The sequence below is a fragment of the Amblyomma mixtum genome, chromosome 1, assembly GCF_055824585.1.
Source record: "Amblyomma mixtum isolate Tamu chromosome 1, ASM5582458v1, whole genome shotgun sequence".
NCBI classification, from domain to species: domain Eukaryota; kingdom Metazoa; phylum Arthropoda; class Arachnida; order Ixodida; family Ixodidae; genus Amblyomma; species Amblyomma mixtum.
The window spans coordinates 186,949,443-186,971,119 of record NC_143012.1 but is presented as its reverse complement, the minus strand read 5'-3'; the positions used below and the strand labels follow the sequence as shown (position 1 = coordinate 186,971,119).

The 21,677-nt window shown below is 49.3% G+C and overlaps 1 protein-coding gene and 1 long non-coding RNA gene across 2 annotated transcripts in view; both read right to left on the bottom strand.

Annotated features, from left to right (window-relative positions):
* LOC149370244 (uncharacterized) overlaps positions 1-21,677 on the bottom strand; it is a 125,044-nt gene that overhangs the window by 91,882 nt on the left and 11,485 nt on the right. The window contains exons 2-4 of the mRNA XM_089577405.1: positions 17,135-17,297; positions 13,391-13,577; positions 13,010-13,125 (exon numbers count right to left, since the gene is read on the bottom strand). Coding sequence (XP_089433531.1) covers positions 13,010-13,125; positions 13,391-13,577; positions 17,135-17,297 — 466 coding nt within the window. The remainder of the gene's footprint in view (positions 1-13,009; positions 13,126-13,390; positions 13,578-17,134; positions 17,298-21,677) is intronic.
* Positions 1,015-3,376, bottom strand: LOC149370245 (uncharacterized). The gene is made up of 2 exons (XR_016285680.1): positions 2,693-3,376; positions 1,015-1,503 (listed from the first exon to the last, which is right to left on the bottom strand). It is a non-coding gene; the product is annotated as an uncharacterized LOC149370245 (long non-coding RNA).

The following is a 21,677-nucleotide window of genomic DNA, read 5'->3' as shown; positions in this document are numbered from 1 at the left end:
ATCTAAACAAGAAGCTGATCACAAGAAGTAAGATATAAGCTTTAGAATTTTGATACATGGTTTCATTAATAGAGTTTAACATGAAAACGCTGATTTTGTTTACTTATGCAACTGGCTAGCAGACTAATACAGTATGCCACAAGCTGCAGTCCAGTGTTAACTGTTTTTTTTTTTAAGTTGTATCCTACTATCGCAAATGGCACGCCGGAGGCAGTAGCGACATCACATGTCCGATGACGTGATGCCGTCTCCCCTCATGCAACACCTGCTTTGGTGGTTCTGACAACGTTGCACCTCCTTACACATCTGGCGCCCCCTATGCATCCTGTCTACGCTGTTTTCGGTGGCACGATGTCCTCTCCTCCTTGCACAACACTTGCACTTTCCTCCTCGCACGACATCTGGCTCCACTCCCCTCCCCACACTGTCTGTGCCGTGCGCCTGCGTGATGACTTTGCCTTATTTTTCGCGAGCACAAACGAAAGCCCCTGCTTTTCTCGCAATGGGACAAGTAATGCTTTCGCATTAAAAACTTAAAACAATCATGATCAAACGACCATTAGGAGACTCAGCATCAGGGAAATAACTAGAAGAATAAGAATGGGGTGGAGCGCATGTGGCAGGTTCTCTCAGATCATGAATGGTAGCTTACCAATATCCCTCAAGAGAAAAGTACACAACAGCTGTATCTTACCCGTACTCACCTACGGGGCAGAAACATGGAGGCTAACAAAGAGGGTTCAGCTTAAGTTAAGAACAACGCAGCGAGCTATGGAAAGAAAAATGATAGGTGCAACGTTAAGAGATCGAAAGCGGGCGGAGTGGGTGAGGGAACAAACGCGGGTTAATGACATCCTAGTTGAAATCAAGAGGAAGCTTGGGCAGGGCATGTAATGCGAAGGCAAGATAACCGCTGGTCCTTAAGGGCAACGGAGTGGATTCCAAGAGAAGGTAAACGTAGCAGGGGGTGGCGGTAAGTTATGTGGGCGGATGAGATCAAGAAGTTTGCGGGGATACGGAGGCCACAACTGGCGAAGGACAGGGTTTATTGGAGAGACATGGGAGAGGCCTTTACCCTGCAGAGGGCGTAGTCAGGCTGATGATGATGATCAAATGACTGAATGAGTCAGCAGTAGACGCTTAGGCCTGCTCTGTGCTGCCGATTAAGTTTGCTTACATATCTGCTCATGTCCCGAGTACAGCACTTAGCTTCGGCATCTTTTTCTGAACGAATGTGACGTTCCTCTTTGGTTTCCCCGGCACGTTGTGAATGACAGGCTTCTGCTGCCACTGTGAAGCGCTGCGCTTGTTGATCTTACACTTCTGCGAACACTTTTGGTGTCATACTTCTACTGCTGGCGCCAGGTGTTGAGGTCGCTTGATTCGAAGTGAGCTGAGCACATATTCTGCTGCCAGTAGGCCTGAAGTCCGTTTGCCCAATCGCTTGGAGCCAGTGATGCAGCAAGTTGGCTTTGTCCAGTGGAAGTCCATGCTACCTGTGCACTGAAAGGTGAAGGAAGAGAACAGAGTTTTCTGTGAATTTAAAACTCAACAGTCTGCAACTGTGACCACACTGCACATTTCTCGTAGGAGTCTCAGAGACACCTATCTTTTAAAAGCACAAAGTACTTTGACAAGTGCAACTTATGTTAACCGTACTTGTCGAGGTTTGCGTTTGCTTAATTTCGAAGTCTGGCGGTGGCCAAGCATTGCATGCAGAAACGACTTTCACTTCATGAATTCGTGCAAACGCCCACATACTGCACTTGTCAGCAGGAACACGACCGTCGCTTATGGGTAGGACAGGTTCCCCCTTCCTAATTCATGCTTTTCTACACAAATCTAAGTGCAGTGCCAGGACATGGTGACAACTGGCACTCAGCACGTGCGAAATAGTTTCTCATAGAAGTGAGTGTTCGAAGGGATTTCTCATTGCACGAACCACAGCCCATGCACGAACATGGGGCACGAAACTGCAATAGCAAACGACACCAGCTAACAGTTTTTATTTTGCACAATGTGAAAATAGAAGCTTCTACCGCATACTATTTTAAGTGCTAACAATTTTTTTGAAACAATATTTTCTCTGAAAAGTGTGTCTATTGAACACAAAAAATTGTTTTCGAAGGTTAGCTATATTTGCCAACATGAAGAGAAAGCCCTCTCTCACCATGGGCAAATTCAGTACGTGCTTACGCCTATCTGCTTATCTGCTAAGTCAATTTCCTTGACACCACTGTCCATTTAGAAAATAGCAAGCTCAAAACCACATTTTACAGGAAGCCTACTGACCGACAACAATACTTAGATTTCACTAGCCATCATCCAAGACACTGCAAACAAGGTATATTCGTAGGACAGGCAACGAGACTAAGAAGAATATGTAGTGACGACGATGACTACCTGAAACACCTCCACTCGCTAAAAAAACACACTAATCACCAGAAACCATCCACAGACAACCCTTAATAATGCGTTCCAACGAGCAACCACTTTGAAACGAGATGTAGTTCTTAAAAAACGAACAAAATCTAACAGTCAACGACCTCCTGCACTTATAACGAAATACTCAAACGCGCTTCCAAACATAAACAATATCCTGCGGAAATACCACCCCATTTTAACTGGTAACGACCGTCTCAAGAAAATATTTCCCGACGCACCAAGGGTAACATACAGACGCAACACAAACCTGAGGGACATCCTGGTGCATGCTAGGCTCGGTAAGAAACCACCACCGACAGTAACTTCATGCTCTCGACCTAGATGCAAGACATGCAAACATTTACAAAGGGACACTACGGTTAAAAGTACGGCAAGCGATTTCAGTTTCGATATAAAGACCAGTTTTGACTGCACATCGTCCAATATTATCTACATGCTCCAGTGCTCCTACTGCCAGAAACAATATATCGGAGAAACCGGACAAACAATGAGTGTCAGATTAAACGGGCACCGGGCTGACACAACACGGAATGAACAGAAGGCAGGGTCGACCCATTTTAATCAACGCCATCACAAATTCGACGAACTCAAATTGTTCATTCTTCAGTCAGGCTTCAAATCGACTAGGGACAGAAAATACAGAGAAGCATTCCTAATCCACAAATTTAAAACACTGCAACCAACAGGGATCAACATGTCCAGAGGAAACCTGGAATCTCTCAGGTACATTCCAGGGTCAGCATAATTTTAAATTAACAAATGTCTTGCAGGTGGTCAGACTATTTCCTAGAACCTCACATAAGTATACTGTCGCTCCTTGCACCCTTCCCACGTCATATCTTCCACCCCATTTCCGGCCTTGTCACCCTCTCCCTTTGTTCACCCTTTTTTTTTTTTCTCTCTTCTTTTTCTCCTAATCCCCTGTTACCAGTTCTCGGAAACCATGACACTCCTGTTACCCCCTCCGCCCCCACTTTTTGGCTTTCTCTGAACACGAGCCATTTCCCCCCCCGCCCTGTCTTGTCCTTCCTTGGAAATGCCCCCCTTCCTTTCTCCTTCCAGTGCCAGCCTTTTTTTTTTCCTTGTTCTCATTTCCCTGTACCACGCTGACTAATCCTTTTATCTGAGTTTTGCAGGTTCACCCAGCGCCTCATCCCCTTCCCCCTTCGCAGCCCCTTCAAAGCCTTTTGTTCATTACACACCCCCCGGATACAAGTTGTTCCACTATTGCAGCCTAACGAATCATGATTCACCTCCCTCCCCTTCCTGACACGCATCCCCTCCCACACCACTTTCCTTCCCCACCCCCAGGGCCTTCCTCCTCGGAGCGAAGGCCCTATTTAATCCCTGCCGATGATGAACGCTTTGCCCAGACGAAGACAAGTCCCCTTGTCGAAACGTTGGCTCTAGCAACCTGAGGTTTTCCCCTCCCTTGTTCATTTTGTGATCGCCAAGGACCATCTACCGCACCCTCTCTCTACCATGCACTTACTGTTATGTAATTTACAGAATCCATATTTTATTACAAGACACACTGATTGCAAAACAACGTCTCCTTGCAATATACTTTTTTACGAACATCTGTACAACTGCAGTCACAGTTATGCTTTAGTAACATACCTCCGTCTTCCTGGCATTCCCATGATTGAATGAATTGCCCTTATAAGAAACTCACATAGACGGTGGCACCGGCCCTCCTTTCAGGTAGTACTTTAGAAACTATGATAATTTGCACTGAGTGTGAACTCCTTTTTAAGCGCGGATGGTATAAGAGTGATTCGCACCACCATCCATGTAGCATACCACCACATGTCACTCTTACTTCTCGAAGTCTCAATCAGTCGCAGGAAAAAAATGTAGCAGGAAGCAACACGAAGTCCATGAGGTTGCCAGTCGCAATGAAATATGTCTGCGTTCACTCTGGCTGTTTCAGGCGTGGAATTAGCCTGTGCAACAAGGCATGCTAACTTTGACAGTGTTGACTGCTATGCACAAAACAGAGCATAATGCTGACCCATTAATAAGTAAATGTGAAAGGTCCAAAATATTACCCTCCTGACAGACGTTCACCCATGAGCCAGCCCAGCAGCCAAACACATTGATCGTAAAAGGAATCGAACCCAGTGTAAGTCTCTCTGTCCTCGTCTCTTCATGCTGCCCCACTCCTCTATGTATGACCGACAAACCAGAAACAAACTTCAAATTCATCAGAAATCTTATTCTTTTTTACCATGAGACAAGACTTTAAAGTATCAGTGCACTCAGGCAGTCATTTTTCTGCCCATCTCAGTCTAATTAGAGTGCATGCTGTGAGTCTCGTCTCATTTATTGTTGTTTCGTCAATGACAAACCAACTCACCCAAGCATTCATTTCAGGAGTGTTTTATTTTTAGCCAACACATCAGACAATTCACTTCTCTTTATAGCAGCCAGCTACAATAAGGTCGGTATTAATATGCAAAGATAAATATGCTGCACGCAGAGTATTGATTTCGAGAGCAAGTGGGATAGAAAAAGTCAGTTCAAGAGAAATTAACTGTTATGCACGACTATATACTTGTTCAAGACACACTGTCACAAGCAGCAAATAAGGTAGCAACAAGTGCAATGATTTATCAATACTCCCTATCACTGCAAGGTCAAGACTGCTGAATTCGAGGCAGTGATACGCTCTAAAGCATTCTTTAGTTTGGGTTGTTGAGAGCGATAATGTCAACAGCGGTTGGACACAAAATCTACGTAGCTGGGACTTAATGCTGTGCAAAACACTGCACAGAACTGCAGAACACTTCACTAACTGGCACAATATCGTCTGACCTACACGTGTGCTAAGCAAAATTCACTGTTCTCAGCTATTCAGCATGTTTGGTCTTTTCTAGGTTCTGCGCAGCTCTTACCTTCCATTCCACAACTAAATATCACAAGATCTGGGTTACCTGTTATTTTTCATGGGGCTAATGCATCACAGAATCGTGTCTCTCAGGTCTCTTTCATCTCGTATCTTCACCAAGCGCCCTAGCTGGCAGTAGTTGAGCGTACGCAGCAAGCTTGTATATACATCGCTCACCGAGTTGCAAGCGCGGCGCACACACTATGCTTTTTAGTTTTCCGTGCCATAGCAAACACGTGTAAAGCCCCTCAATGAAACAAAAGTAGCGAAAAGCTTTGAACTTTCCGACACTCCTCCTCTCCTGGCGCGCCGCCGGAGAATCGAGCCTCCCATTGGCCGAGGCGCCATAGTCGCGTGTTAGCGCGCGCTTTTTGGCTCAGCAGCAGACGCCGGCGCCATTGCCGGGGCTGGGAGTCGCGCTTCATTTTCTTTCTGTGCAACAGTTTTGGCGGGAAGCGTTTTTTTTTTCATCTTTGACGGCGTCTACGTGTTGCGGCGATGCCGAGCTTCTGTTGCCCGTATAGATGCAACAACCGAGGTGGCAGTGGCAAAAGATTTTTTGTACTTCCTTCCAGAAAAAGCAACGCGGCTCGCCGAAAGGTTTGGCAGCACAGGATCGGCCGGGCAAACTTCGATAATGTTGTGGATCCGCGTCTTTGTGCGATAAGTGGTCGTTTTTCAGTTGTCAGTCGTGTTTTTTCGGATGATTTGGTGTGAAGCGCCAGCGGCTGCAGTCTTTATTCGCACTAAATGCCGTTTGGCATGATTTTAAATAGACTCGATCGCTAGCGGGTACGAAATCCGTGCTGAAGTGCAGGTTTAATGTTGCTCGCAGTGCGCGGCGTGTCGGCTTGGTTGCAGTCGGGCTCGTTCGCATGTTGTTTGAGCCCCGCCGTTTACGTTGCCCGCTATGCAGGTCCAGGCTTGATGTTGCGCGCATTGCTTGCCGTATTTGTGTTGCTGCAGCGGAACTCCTGGGCTCACGAACTCGATACTAAAGGCGCGGTACTCGCTGTTTGAGCCTACTCTGCTCATGCTGCTCGCGGTGCAGGTCTAGCTTTCATGTTGAACGCATCGCTAGACGTATTTGTTTTGTTACAGTTGCACTCTTTCGCTCACGAACTCGACACCAAAGGTGTGGTACTTGCTGTTGAAGCTCCTGCTGCTCATGCTGCTTGCGATTAAGGTCTAGCTTTCATGTTGCGCGCATTGCTGAACGTATTTTTCAAGCAGGGTTCTAAACCGAAATCGGGCGTTACTGTGCCTAGGCACATTAACGCACCTGTCGCTTGAATACTCGATATCTGTGTGGATAATACTTGAGAATGCAAGCAAGGACCTCTGTAAACATAGTTTCAGACATTTTGGGTTGAGGCCGTCGTCGCTGTCGCGAATTCCTGCGAAAATCACGCTGCGTGGAGCTATGTAACGTGGATAGGTGGTGTCAAATGAATCGCTAACGCAGGGGCGCGCGCAATGATCCCGACCATTTCCAAAGTTCGACATTGGAAAAGTTCCTCATGGCTTTTAATGCAGAGTGGTGACGTGTTAACACTTGCGTATTCTTTTTTCAGTTATGAAAGGTCACGCTCTATATTTTTTTTCGTGCCTTGTATGCCCCACGCCACAATCTCAATGCGGCCGAATCGGAGGCAGAAAATGCAACAAAAATCGTGCGGGCGCGCGGTCCGCTGCGCGCCAAAGCGCAAGCGACGAGAAAGCCACTCGTCGAGCGATGGTAGTCACTCTAGTGCCGCGAACTCGCTCGCGCGCGCCTCTTCCACCGTGTGCTCCGCAGTCAAAGCGATCGAAGAACAAGAACTTTCTATAAGGCAATCCAACGTTGGTCTGGGCAGTTATTACTGTAACTGATTTTTCAATCTCTCATTTCATGATGTCATTCTGAGTGAGGCCAAGTCACAAAACGCAACACAAAGTTCATTTGGGCGCGTGGTCTGCCGGGCGCCAAAAGGCGACGGTTGGGAGCGTCTGCTAGCTGCTCCCGGCCTAGGTGCCGCCACCGTTGGCGCCCGGGAGAAGCCGAGAGAAGGAGCGCCGGCATAGGAGGAGGAGGAGGGAGGAGATGTCGCTACTTTTAGTTTATTTAGGGGCTTTAAACACGTGCACACATCAGCGCCATCTATTGACAAGTCAAAGCACATCAGCGCTGGCACAGACAGTCTCGAGTTCAATCTCGAGGGGAGTGCAGAAGAAATGTGTACCTCTCAAGACTGGCCGTGGCACTGGGTTGATTAAACTTATCTTACAAGGGCGGGTGCATTACGGGCCTTTTTTTGTTCCAAAGAGAAATATTACGCGAATAGAAGAAAATGTGAAAGTGGACGAAAACCCGAAGAACTGCTTTGCAAGGTGTTACACGTTGCTATGACAAAAACTTTTTTGAACAGATTTGCATCAGCTGACACACAATTCCGGGGCGGGGTTTTGCCAGGACGTAGAGACAGTGCCATGTGGTGCTTCTCGTTCTCGGGGGCTCATATAACTATCTTTGTTTATAATTAATACTTATAATCGATACTTATAATCGATTATAGCTGCACTAAAATAATCCCTTCAAATTCTTACTAACAGCTGTTGCACCACTAGCATTGAAGTCAACGCTTCCGCTGCGGTAACCCTTCGCAATTTCTGTCTTGTCGCGATGCTGAGTGCACAAAATCATGTCAAATCATGTCAGGCAAATCATGTCATCTGATCGACAGCAGCCGCTGCCAGCCAGCTCATCTACGGTGTCTTAGTGTGGGGTGTGTGTAGTGGGCTGTGAGGAGCACCGAGCGAGATCGTAACTGCTCCTCAGCTCACCTAGTTCGTCTTCTTGTCGGTGGTCTTCTTTCTGGGGGGCTCTGCCCTGTGCCAGGAGCCCGGGAAGGGATGGCGGGCATCAGGTGGAGGATGCCGACCTGGATCTGGACCAGGATTGGGAACATGAGAAAGGGAACAAATTAATGCCCTTCTCAGAAAAGTCTTCAAAGCAGCGCAGGGGCTTCCCCACAGCACGGCCACTGCCATGTGCATGACACTCTACCTTCTGAACACATAGCCTGTGCTGAGTGAGCTCTAGCTAGACGCTCAAACATTAAGGCACCAGCTGACTACCACCAGGCAAGCCCTTCTCAGTTGACTGTGCTACAAAGACAGCCACGCGCGCGCTCCCACAGTCCCCATACCGGACGAGCTCCGCATGACGTCCATGGCAGCGCCAATCGCCGGAATAAGGACCCCACTCTTCACCAAGGCCAATGTCGAGCAAGAGCAAACATCATAATCAAGGCCTATGCTCACGAAGACACCGTCATACTACAGTCGATCCCGGATATATCGAATCTGAATATATTGAATTGTTGCCTATATCGAATACCTGAAAAATTCCCTTGATAATCCCATCTAAAAGTAATGCAAATCTGTTTGCGTTTATCGAACTTCCGTGCATCCCCTATTTCATATATCGAACTCCGCGCCGCGCCGCGGCCCCGCAAGTGCACTTCTCCTTAATACGCCCCACCCTGGAAGCGGGTTTCTCCCATTGCTGGCATCCTGCAAATGGGCTTCTCCTAATAGAGTTCAGGATCATCCCGAAATCTCATGTAGTGCACGGCGCTAGCCTTGGACACCTTCGTGCAGAGCTGCACAATTAAATGTCACATGAGATGAACTTTGTGGGGTGTGAAAGAAAATAGGAATGGCCATGGGGCATGTAAGGGGGCAGGGAAGAGGGAAACCGTGCTGGCCACAGTCCCGCAGACGTCAGAATTCTGCATGCTGGTTGGCTGACTCTGCTGGCGTAGCCAAAACAAGCGACGTCAGCTAGGTGTCGCCAACGTTTTGGCTGTCTCTGCTGTTGGCGCTGCTTGGGCATGTGACTGGTGTGGTACTGATTGCGGTGCAGTGGTCGTTCTTTTCACCCTGTTTGTGAGGCCAATGTGAGTTCACTTGTAACTTGTGTGGTGCTGTGTGTTTTCTTTTCGCTTTGGTCGTGTGTTCGGGAGCCATGAATGCAAAAAAACACAGCTGTAGCCTTCAGAGAAGAGAGCTTCACTGGTGGCACTGGTTGGCAGCAGCGTTTCAAGAGTTGCTACAGCATCATCGGAAAGACCCTCCCGGGTGAAAGCGAGGCGACCAGCAGCATTGACAAGGAGAAGTGGCTGTCCGAAAATTGGCCCGAGATTTCTGACTGCTTTTCGCCGTCGCAAATATTCGACGCAGATGAGACAGCACTGTTTTGGCAAACACTGCCAAATAGGACTCCGCACCTGAAGGGCAGTGCATGCCATGGTGGAAAGAACAGCAAAGTTCGCGTCTCCATTTTGCTCGCTTCAAATATGGATGGGTCTTGCAAACTGCGGCCACTGGTTTTCAGCAAAAGCAGGTCACCGTGTTGTTTCGAAAACACGAAAGGACTCCCAGTTTGATACGCACCTAATAAGAAGGCTTGGATTATACGCTATCTTTTCACCGAGTGGCTCCGAACGAGGGATGCCAAATCAGAGAAGTCAGGCCACAAAGTTTCTCTTCTCGACAACTGTTCTGCCCATCATGTTGTCTGCCAGTAGAAGCAGATCACCATCAAATTTCTGGCACCAAATACAACGGCGAAGCTCCAACCTCTTGATCAGGGCATAGTGAAAGCGTTTAAGGTTTTTTACAGACACTGACTAGTGCAAAGGCTCCTAATCAAATTCGGATGAGAATCGAACTCAAGGTGGACCTCCTAGGAGCCATACAGATGCTGACTGGTGCCTGGAATGACGTGAAGCAATGCACAATGGTGAACTGCGTCCACAAAGCAGCGTTTGTGGTGGCTTCAGACGACAGGTGCCTAGACACAGAAGACGACGGTGCTGGATGCCCAGACACCGAGTTTCGCGAGCTCTCAGCGTTCGCAGGCGCCGTCCCAGACGACGCAGCAGCACAAGATTTTGTCAGTGCTGACAACGACATGCAAGCCGTTGCAGATCGTGCTGATACTGAGATAGTGGCTGACATCATCGCTACTAAGGAAACGGACCCGAGCAGTAGTGAAGATTCTGGCGAGGAGACCCAGCCACCATGTAATGCGGCTGAACTTGCACCTGCATTCAGCGTCATTCGTTGCTGTTGTGGCGCAATGGAACACGCTTTCTGGTGCAGAAGAAGAGGCAAGCTAAGCTCACGGACTTTTTTCTTGCGAAATAAAGTGCAGTGGTCAGGGAGCTGAACTTTAGTTTTTTGTGGACTTTGTAGGAGCAAATGGGTAAGTTCCCACTTGTCACGCTCCCAGGGAAATCTTACGAGATATGCGCAATTTTGAAATAAACATCAAAAGGCATATTTTATATTTAAAATTATTGATATATCCAACTTTTTCGCGATCCCCTTCAAGTTCGACATATCCGGGATCGACTGTATATGTCGACGCCGCCACCTACACAAACGATGCATTCATGCCCATGGTCAACTCCACCCTATAGGAACACACCAGCGCATCGCTCTAGAGCTGCACGGTAACGGACGCCAAAGAAGCTGCCACAGCTCCAGTGGTCCTGGAAGTCAGCAGAACCAATCGCTCTCTCACAATCACCACAGATTCACAAGAGATCTGCTGCAGCTACACCAACGGCCGAGTTTACCAGGCCGCAACCCACATTTTGTAGACAGGTGGCCACAGCGACGAGCCACATTACACTATCTGGGGCCTGGGTCATGCACGCATCGCCGGTAATTTCAAGGCCGACCAAATTGCTCGAGGCTACACACACTGAGCATCCACATCGGCCAACAAGACAGCGACAGTGCCACTCAACTAAGCGGCCCTACTCAACTACCTCAGGGGTGCACGCACAACGTACCCACCACCACACAGTTCCCTCGACAGGAAGCAGGCTGTTTCCTGGAGACAATTACAAACCACCACTGACCCCAATCTCTTCACCTGAAATCCTCCTTCTGTACAGCATCTCATTCCTCTCATTAGACCTGCAGTCTGCGGCGACTGCTCTCTCTACTGCACAAAGTCTGCGAACTGTGAGAGTGCACTTCATTTACCGGCCATGGTGCTTGAGTACTATGAACACGAAGTGCAATGCAACTGACAGGCGTGTTGCGCCATAGTGTCATTCAGCGCAGTGAACAGGTGCAGTTGTTACACAGCAGTAAAATTTTAATTACTTCCCATACACCTCATCAGCTGCACCAAACCTGCAGCGAAATCGCTGCATACTCACAATCCTGTTGCGACAAGCTCACCCTAAGCACAGCGCCTTGCAGCCGAACGTGCGGGTTCTTTCTGGACTTCGCAGTGTTTCTGTTGGTACAGTTTGCGTGCTTGCTGGTGTCTGGCCGGGCAGAGTGCCTAAGCTATTATCCCTGACTGCTATCTCTTGACGGTTTTACAGCGATAGCACTCCCATTCAGTGAAAGAGGCAGCAATGACGTTTTCTCGAGAAACCCCATGACGCGTGAATGCCTGGAATGAAAATAATGGAAAGAAGCGCTTGCAATGTGAATTAAAGGTTGGCACATGTGTCAAACAACGAAACTTTATAAAGTAATTGGTTTCAAGTAAAATGTCTGATTCGAACCCACGACTCTTGGGTTGCCAGGTGGGCGCACACTAACGAAGGCAGTGGGGGCACTCTTCTACAAGCACACATTGCGACTCAAGCCTCAGTTAGGCTAAAGACTCGTGCTAACCTAGCAATGACAAATTTATCGGACAACAGGTGTAAGTTATGGTTATGATTAGAGATGGTAAAATTTGAAGAAATTTAGAACGCTTGGAATATTTTTTTTTCTTCAGAAAAATACGAAATTTTGGAAACAAACAAGAATAGCTTTCATTAAGTACATTTACTTTGTAACTCAGAATTAAGTAAAGAATTATATCGTCACTTCAAAATAAAGATGCTACAGAGTTTTTTCGGGAAAGAATGGTGACATACTGCATAAAATACAGTCAACGCAAAGCATTTCATCAGTCCGAGTCGTCACTGTTAGGTATGAAAATGCTTGCTTATGCTCCTTTCCCCAGTGCACAAACACAAGTTTTTGAACACTCTCTCCTGCAAGCCTGTTGCTCAGCTTGCTTTGCACGTTACCGAACTTCGACCAGTTTCTTTCACAAGTCGCAGACGATGGGGGAATTCGGAGGAGCCGTCATGCGTCTGACGCCACCGGTTGGTCGCTACAAAGACCTCACCACCATACGAACGGCTCCAGACACCCAAAGAGCCCATTTAAACCAACTTTTACGGTGCACAGTGAGGAGATACTGTGCAGATAACTCTGCTTGGAAATTGTGGTGGTTTTTCCTTCCTTCTGGACAATTCAAAACCGAAAAAAAAAAAAAAATCTCCCTCCCAATTCCTCAAGATTTTTTTCCAGGCACTCGCATACCTAGTTAAGACAGCATACAGATGCAAATAAAGTAAATATGCAAATATGTCATCGTCATCATCAGCCTGACTACGCCCACTGCAGGGCAAAGGCCTCTCCCATATCTCTCCAATTAACCCTGTCTTTCGCCAGTAGCGGCCACCGCATTCCCGCAAACTTCTCAATCTCATCCACCCACCTAACTTTCTGCCGTCCCCTGCTACGCTTGCCTTCTCTTGGAATCCACTCCGTTACCCTTAAGGACCAGCAATTATCATGCTAAAATGCACAAGCTCAGCATACCTTCTGTGATCCAGCATCGGAATGAGTGCCCCCGCTGTTCCGACTCAAATGGCCACGCAAGGACCTTCTGCCAGCTGACTCAACAGCAGGGCATGGTTGCAGAATGGCTGAGACAGCTGCAAACACCGCAAGCCTGCAGCCAAAAGCGAAAACATTTAGAAACCCAGCAGGAGTGAAACGCAAGGACCTTGCCAGTATACCTCAAAACGGTGGTCCCGATCTTGGGAGGTATGCAGGTCACAAACGTCCCCGACTACAGGCCATGGTGAGTTTGTGTCCCTCTTGCACTCGCGAGTGCTGGTGTCTGAGTTGCTGCAAAAAAACGCGGCCGGCCGGAATAAGTGCCGGGGGTCCCTCAACACTGAGAAGCACCCTGCTTACCTTGCTGCTTTGTTTCGGTCTGAGTGCTCACTCCCGGCACGGGAAGAACAGTTATGGGGGAGCCACAGGCAGCGCAGCAACCCGCCACCAATTCAGGTTCCCCTTCGGCCAAGACGCCCGAGGAATGCGCCCCGTCATCACCAGAGGTCTGCGAAGAAGTCCTGGCTGCAGACGCCTCACCTTCGGCCTGGAAAAGAAGAAAAAAAAAAACAATTTGTTCACTGAAGCTTAAACGGCACCTCAGGTAGTCAACGCCCTTCTTATATAGGCTCGCTCCACGTCTGTCTGTTCTTCGCACCAAGGCAGGCGTGCACATGCACACAGTGTATGTGTACACTTAGCACATGCAAGGCTACGCCCTCTTCGTCAAAATCGTTAAGAAACGACTAGAACAGCCTAGAACAATCGACGGACCCACGCGCCGCGTCAGCGAGTGGTGGGAGAGGGGGCAGCCAAACACACAACGCTAGTCACTCTCCAGGGGTTCCTTCTCCCCCGTTTTATGACGCGCGTTGGCGAGAGCCGTCCACGCGGTGCTGTTTTTTTTTTTCTTGCTAAGGAGGGGAGGAGGTTGCGCTTTTGCCCTCTCCTGGTTACAACGGACAACGGCGACGCCGCGAAACGGACGCCTAAGAGTTGCGCTCTAAAAAGAAAGGATAAGGTTAACAAGACACACAGGTAACTACACAAAGTCTACCAGCTCTCTCAAGGAAGCCTACTTTTTCTACAAAATATCCTTCAATTTTGGAGCATTTTGCTACCATGATGGAGAGTGGTTGCAACATTTATAACGCTTCAAAAAACACTGCACAACATCTGAAACTTCTTGCTCCCCTCATAGGGACCAGAACACAAGGTATAAGCAGAGTGCTATGGCACAATCTGGTGCAAGAGCTCTGAGCTGCCAAGCAAGGTGGCCACAGGTAGACACAAGGCTTGCACTGAGACACTGCTGAGTGTTTTCCCAATGAACTGCTTCAAAGATCACATTCAGCGAGTTTATTCTTTCATCAAGATCATGGTGAACATTGCGATGGCTACGGCAAGCACAGTGTCTATGATCGAACAGCTCGGGTAAGTGCATGATAAGTGCCTGCTTTCGTTGACGAGAGTACAACTAAAAAAAACTGCAGCACTGGAAGCTTACTATGTCTTAGGAAGTACAACAAATTAAAGCAGCTAAAACTGATGACTGGGCAAGTAGGTGCTGATTCGTTGTTTGAGACAGCGCAACCAAAACAATGACAAGAGAGAACGATAGAACAACACTGTCTCATCATTTTTTTTTTTTTTGCTGTTATCTCAGTTTATCTGCTTCAAAGAGACAGGCAGCAGGAGCTATCTCCTCAAAAATGGTTCACAATACAAAAAAGGGCACACTGAGTGCTTGTCAAAGACTATGGACAACCAAACTATTCCATTCATTAGGATGTGCCAGGAAAATAAGGAAAGCATCACCAAAATTGCTTACTATCATATTCTTTTGTTCATGAGGTTCTGTTCCATCAACAGAAGGCAGAGTCAGGCGATAAAAATAACAGTACGAGCAACCTTGTGCTTAGAAATGACGCCTGCAACAGTAAAACGGGCACGCATACTCTGAGGACCCAAGTCTACACTGCATGGCCCACTGCAATTTGCACAGACTGCTGACACACTCAAGAACATACGGTAAACATCCTTGGCCTCAATGCGATGGCCGCGGCAAAACCCATTCTGGATTTCTGACAGACACTGTTCAGCTTCGGCCCAACCACTCAGCCAATTCTTAATCACTTGCGTGAATAGGCGATAGATGACACTAGTGGCCATGAGTGAATGGTAGTCTTGGAGTAACTCCCCCCTGCCGCAGCGCTCAAGGATGAACGTCACCCTAAACCACTGCCAATCCCACCGACAAAACTATCCATACAGAATCTATGCTTCAAGTGAACAACGTTGCAGTATGGAATGTGAACAGCTGTATAGGCGAGCTGTCACGCATGAGGCCTCTCTCTTAATGCGGGGTACAAGATTGAGCCAGGTGCTACTAAGAGAAGATGCAGCAAAAGAAGCCAACTGTCATAGATTTTCCCCTTACATACTTTTGTTGATAGCTTTATCTTAGTTGCACGGGCTCGAAATGTACTATTATCACAGTTTTCACAGGAGTTGCCTATGCGTGCTGACACTGCGATGACAAAAGATCGATCGAGCACAACAGCTGCACAAGAGTTGTGCATCATAGGAAGCTTAGGGGGAAATATTAGACATCAGGAAAGAAGAAATCATACCACAAGACCTGGAGAGAATAGACAGTATTGTCAGCACCACTTCTGAAAAGGATATTCGCATTGCATCAAATCATCTGGCACCGACTGTTACAGCACGAAGGAAATTTATGAAAAGTGATGCAACTACGCTAATATGCGCGGCGAAACGCTGCATAATTGGCTTCCTTTTTTTTCCCCTTTTTCGCAGCTCCATTAGCATTAGGCTGGCGAGGGACGTCTGCTACTTGGACCTCCATGGGCTGTTTCTTGCTTATGCCACCAAGTGCCACATGGATTGGTTAATTCGCGAATGATAAGTTCAATGACTTAATATGTACTGACAAATTTTTTGCCGTAAGTGCTAGATACAGACAGCAGAGACACTGGGAGCCAACCTTATATCTATACAGGTGACTAGGCAAGATGGCAACTACATCTTGGGTAGCTTCAAAAGAGCCCTCGGCAGCTGCGACACACAGTTCATTTGTTCTCAATTTTCTTTCATCACAATGGGTGCTTAGGAACAACAGCACTGGAGAAGATATTAAGTATTAATTAGTATTATTAATTAAGTATTATTAAGTAAGATATTAATTAAGTAATTTATTACAGCCCTATTCTCACCAAAAGTTATGTCACGTGCGCTCACAGCAAATGACACAGCCGAAAACACGTCACCGCTCTGTGCGCAAAGTGACAAGGAGGTTTCGTGCATTCTCTTATGTTCCAGATGAAGAGGCAATACCATGACAGAATATTTAAAAAACACTGATGCTGCTGTTCCCGAGGCCCACCGTGTGCCTTTATCAGCTAAAATAAAACCTCAACACAAATTTGGTGCTGCATGACCTTTTAAAACCACTAGTGAACACAGTTGGCAGCATCACAACAGACCAAAATATTGCGGCTTCAAAATGCTACATATGCCAAATATACACTGTAAGAGTACTTGGGAAAGTATCTGCGTTTCAGCTTCCTTTTTGTTGTTTCAACTACTTTTTGACCATGGGATTTGGCAACACTGTGCAGTGGCACCTGCACAAGGAAGAAAGCCGAGAGACATGAGAACTGATGTGAATAGCAGACCCATCACAACAAGCACCTATCAAATAATTTTAGCACTGCCGTACAGCCCTATGGCAAATACGGTAACATGTCATCGTTGCTACTGTTGGCAGGCTTGCCTAGCCATGTTTGCAGTATGGTCGCACTTGTCATCGTTACCGTGTTTACCGCACTGCGATGCCAAAACACTCAACTACTGATGCCCTAAAAGCAGCTGAGGCTCAGGGCACTGTGGTGCTGCCACTAAAACTACCTGCACACATGCCGGCGCACATATCAAATCAATCATTTAAAAAAAAAAATGCGCAAAAATACATTCTCCGACTTTCCTGCCTTCGGCCACCAGTGTGGTGACAAGAGGAAGTGCGACCACTGCTCATATGCCACAGCATCAAAGACAAGGTGGACAAAGGCCGTGCGCACATACCGCCTCCCTCCAGCGTCTCGCCGCCTCAGCTTCGCGCACCGTGGGGTCCTGACGACGCAATCTTTTCCGTTGACGACCTAAGGCTCGTCCTCGCCAGATCGCTTTTTCAACGCCCTCGGCTGCATCACTGGTCTCGCTATGCTCCGAAGCTCTGGCGACACGCCTGCAAAGAATTGATTCCACACCTGTCTTTGGGCATTGCTGCAAGTCAGCGAATGCGCCACGCGTTGCTGAGCTCGCTTTCCTGGAGCGTCGCGTGCACGGGTTCATGCGCGACGCTGTTCAAGTGGCTCTAGAAGATGAAAAAATTGGCTGTGGTTTAGCTCTGGTTAAACCCGAAGCGAGAGCTACAGGCCATGACTACACTTTGGCTTCGCTGTGGTTAAGCAATGTAATGCTACTGATGATTCGACCGTCACGGATTCACTAGCGGAGGCTAACCGAGCTCGTCTAGCCGCGTCATCATTACGACGCTTCTCGAGCCGTTCGGCACGCTCTTCTTCGGTCTCTTCGGCACGCCGTCTCCGCCTTCTTTCGTTCCATCGCTGAAGTCTGGCTTCCTTCAGAGACGCCGAACTCGGCACGTGGTCTTTGACCGTCGCGGATTCACTGTCGGAGGCTAAGCGCGCTCGTCTAGCCGCGTAGTCATTACGACGCTTATCGAGACGGTTGACACGCTCTACAGCGGTCTCTTCGGCACGCTGTCTCCTCCTCGTTTCGTTCCGACGCCGATGCCTGGCTTCTTTCAGCCTAGCCGACTCATCGCTCTCCATAACGGCTCGCCTCCCGCTACGACCATGCTACGACACCACCCCCTCTCCCTCTATTACACATGCGCACTACTGGCGAGGCTAGCGGCGTCTGCTCCACGACGAGCGCAACGGCGGAGTGACGTCATGCCAGATGGCGCGCCGAGCGGCGACGCCCGCCAGCTGCGGCGGTCGCTAGGCAACGGCTCAAGGTCGGCGCGACCACTGCCGAGGAGCAACCACAACCACGGCACGGCGAAAGTGCGACCATGCCGAAGAGGCGCAGCGTCTGGCATAGTGCAACTCTCGCTACAAAACACTGTGGTGTTTTGTAGCGAGCCACAGCCAAAAAAAATTGGCTGTGGCTTAGCTTGGTTAAGCCTGGAAGATTGCGAAAGCAATACCTCCCTGGCTGGAATTCATGCGTAGCAAACTCGAACTCCTCTCTTGTTCTTCGCGTCGCTGAGCCACAATGTCACCGTCTCGACTGACCGCGATGTTCAGGCGCGCTTCCTTTGCTTGGGCTCACCGCTTTCGTCTTGCCTCGTTGCATTCTCCCTTCTTGGCTGCATACTGCGCTCTTCTTTCAGCAAGCCGCTCTTCTCTCTGTTCCGGCGTTTCTTCAGCACGGCGTTTTCTTCTGTTGAAATTGTGTCGTTCCATACTATTCATAGATTCTTCACCCATTGAAGTATCTTCGGCATTAAGAGCGTCCATGAAACTTGTCTCTAAACTGGCTATCTCCATAGTTTCGCTACCGTTAACACCACTCATTAAACTTGGCCCTGCAATTGTAGACGCACCCGCATCAAGCGATGTTGACCGGCGTGCTCACCAGGCGGCTGCATACGCACGTTGTTTAGCTAGCCGTTCTTCCCGTTCTTCGTCTGTTTCTTCGGCGCGGCGCCGTCGCTTGGCCGCAGCAGATCGTTCCAGCCTCGCCTTGTACACATCATACGACATAGCGCACTGAGAGGAGCGCAGCTGCAGCCCCCCCCCCCCCCCCCTCGTTTTATGATGATGATGATGTAGCCTTCCCTTTGTAACGGGTGGGCGCCTACCAAAGGTGCCCCGGCTGGATATACACACACATCCCGCTCTAGCGAGCGCCCTCCCTCGGCAGCGGCGCAGCCGGTGTGTCTCTCGGTCTGTCGTGACGTCACACGGTCACGTGACGCGCCGCTGTGTAAGGAGGCGCCACGACCATCGATGGCAGAAAAGTGCAAGCAGTATTGCTTTCGCAATAAAAATTGGCAGAGGCTTAGCTCTGCTAGGCCAAGATATACGCAGCGAAAGCAGTTTCGGCTACTGACATTTCGGTAGCGACACGCCGTCGTTGTCGTTCAGCAGCTTGGCGGCGCCTCTTCGCGAGACGTTCCTCACGTTCTTCGGGCGTCCGAATGGTGTGATCAGTCACCCGCCGCAAGTTCACTTCTTCCTCTGTTCGGCTCTCTTCTTCCACTGGTTGTACCTCAGTGGCAATGCGTCGCTTCTTTCGCTCTGCAGTTTGGCGTCGCCGCTTAGCGAGTCGTTCTTCTCGCTCTTCGGGCGTCTCTGATGCTCGCTTGGCTTTCCTCGCTTCATTTTGTCTCTGCTGACCGGCCTTGTACCACGCGACGACTTCTGGATCGGAAGACTGAATTTTCTCTTGCCTGTACTGCTTCCATATTGACCACGGCCGCTCTCCCATGTCGCACGACTGATGATAGAGCTGTTGTTCAGACTTAGGGAAGGGTGAAAAGAAAGTGCACAGGCATGCCCACTGGCTCAGCTGAGCTACAATCGCTGCCACGTGCACATATGAAAAATGTGAAAGGAAAGATTGAAAGAACAGGCGCGCGCCGCAAAAACCGCGTCCGCCGAAGCGAACGACAATAGACCTTGCGAACGACGCCGGCGTCACCCCTCTCCTGTCTCAGCTGCGCGGCGAGCGCAGCGGAGGAATCGATGCGGCGGTGGCGCCACGCGCGGCGCACCAGTGGACACACTTTGCTAGGACATGGCCTCCGAGAGATTTTTGCTCGCGCGCAGGCGATCTCGGAGGCCATAGCTAGGGCCTCCAATCGAGGCTTGCATTTGGAGTCTCGCGACCTCATTTTCACGGACACGCTCCGTGCGGCCCTAGCGCTCCCGTTCAAGCTCAGAAGCTCGGCGGGCGTCAGCCCAGAGTTTCGCAGCCGGGCACTTCCGCACACGCTTAGCCATGCTACTGATGTTACTGCTTTGGATTTTGGATTGGACTGCATCTTCGCAGTCTGTGGTGAGGCCCCGTCTGTGCCTTTACCTTCCCATTTAAAGAACCCTGCACATTTCGAAGCGAAAAGCTTCACTAGGCTAGTCAACACCGGGTCTGACGTGCGCCGTGATCAATTTTAGCCACAGCTCCGCATGCGCGAGCTCGCCGCGTGACGTCACTGGAGAGGCGCAGGTGGTCGCCGTCGTTCGCGCGCTGTGCGGCTCTGCGCGTGTTGTGTACATCGGCGCGCGCTCGGCTTCCTCGTATGACGCTACTTGCAGCCGCGTGTTTACCACAGTTACTACGCATGCGAAAGGAGGGCTATATAACGCGCTTGCCTACACCGTTATCGTGGTGCTCCCAGTGCATTGTGCGCGAACTGCGACAGCCATGACGCCAATCCAAGCATAACTGTAGCTTTTCGCTTGTATATCGATGCTTAACCAGAGCTAAGCCACTGCCAATTTTTTCAACTTGCGTTAGAACGGAACTCGGGACCGGGCCCATTAAAAAAAAAAAAAAAGTTAGGCGTGGCTTAGCTTGGTTAAGCCTGGATATCAGAAGCGAAAACGGACGCACACCGACGGTTCCACTTATCTCGACAGATGCCAAACTCAATGCCTCACGCATGGCGTCACTTACCACGGCGTCAAATCCTTCAAGTGCCTGAGTCTTTCGAAAGGATTGTTCACAAAGTCTGTGCTGAACACTCTGGTTGCACTTACACTTTCACCAAGTTTCAACATGTAGTCGGTGTGGCGGCGAGTATTTACCTCCTCTTGCGTAGTTGTTCCGTCGTCTTCACTCACATTGGCTGCGAACGCGGCCAAAAACCGCTTTTGAGCTTCTTTTCTGCGTCGTTTAGCAAGACGCTCCTCTCTTTCTTCGGGTGTTTCGGCCGCCCGTTTGGCTTTGGCCTTTTCATTCTTTCTCCGCAACTGTTCAGCATATCCCAACTGAGAAGTTTCGCCGTCTTCGCTCATCTGGCTACTCTCAGTTGACGCGGCCAAGCGACGCTGTTCAGCTTCCTTTTGACGTCGTTTTGCGAGGCGTTCCGCCCGGTTTTCTGGCGTTTCGGCCCTACGTTTAGCTTTGCGCTTCTCATTTAGTCGCTGCTTTACGGCCAACTCCCAAGCTATCACTTCTGGATCGGTAGATTTTTTACGGCCACGTCTGGGTGCTTCTCCTTCCATGGCGAGTGCGAGCGCCTATGCATCGAAAGGTCAAACGGTGGCGAGGAGGAGTAGCGCACGCAGCACGCGCAGCGGTAGCAGCGGCGCACATGCGCAGTAGCGCACGGCTGCGGCGAAAGGTCCGGCCGCGTATTGCCAAACCATATCCCGTAGGCGCACTCGAGAGCAGACGGCGCCCAGGCATGGAGGAAGCCGCCCAGGAATGCGATCACATGACATGACGTCACTTCCTCCGTGGCGGTCGCGGTACTTTCACGTCCGCCTTGCTGGATCCTTTTCGATTGCAACGACCTATGCAAGCTGCACCATTCGATGCTGGATATGCGTGGACCAACGGTCTTCAAACCGACGCAAAACTTATGCGG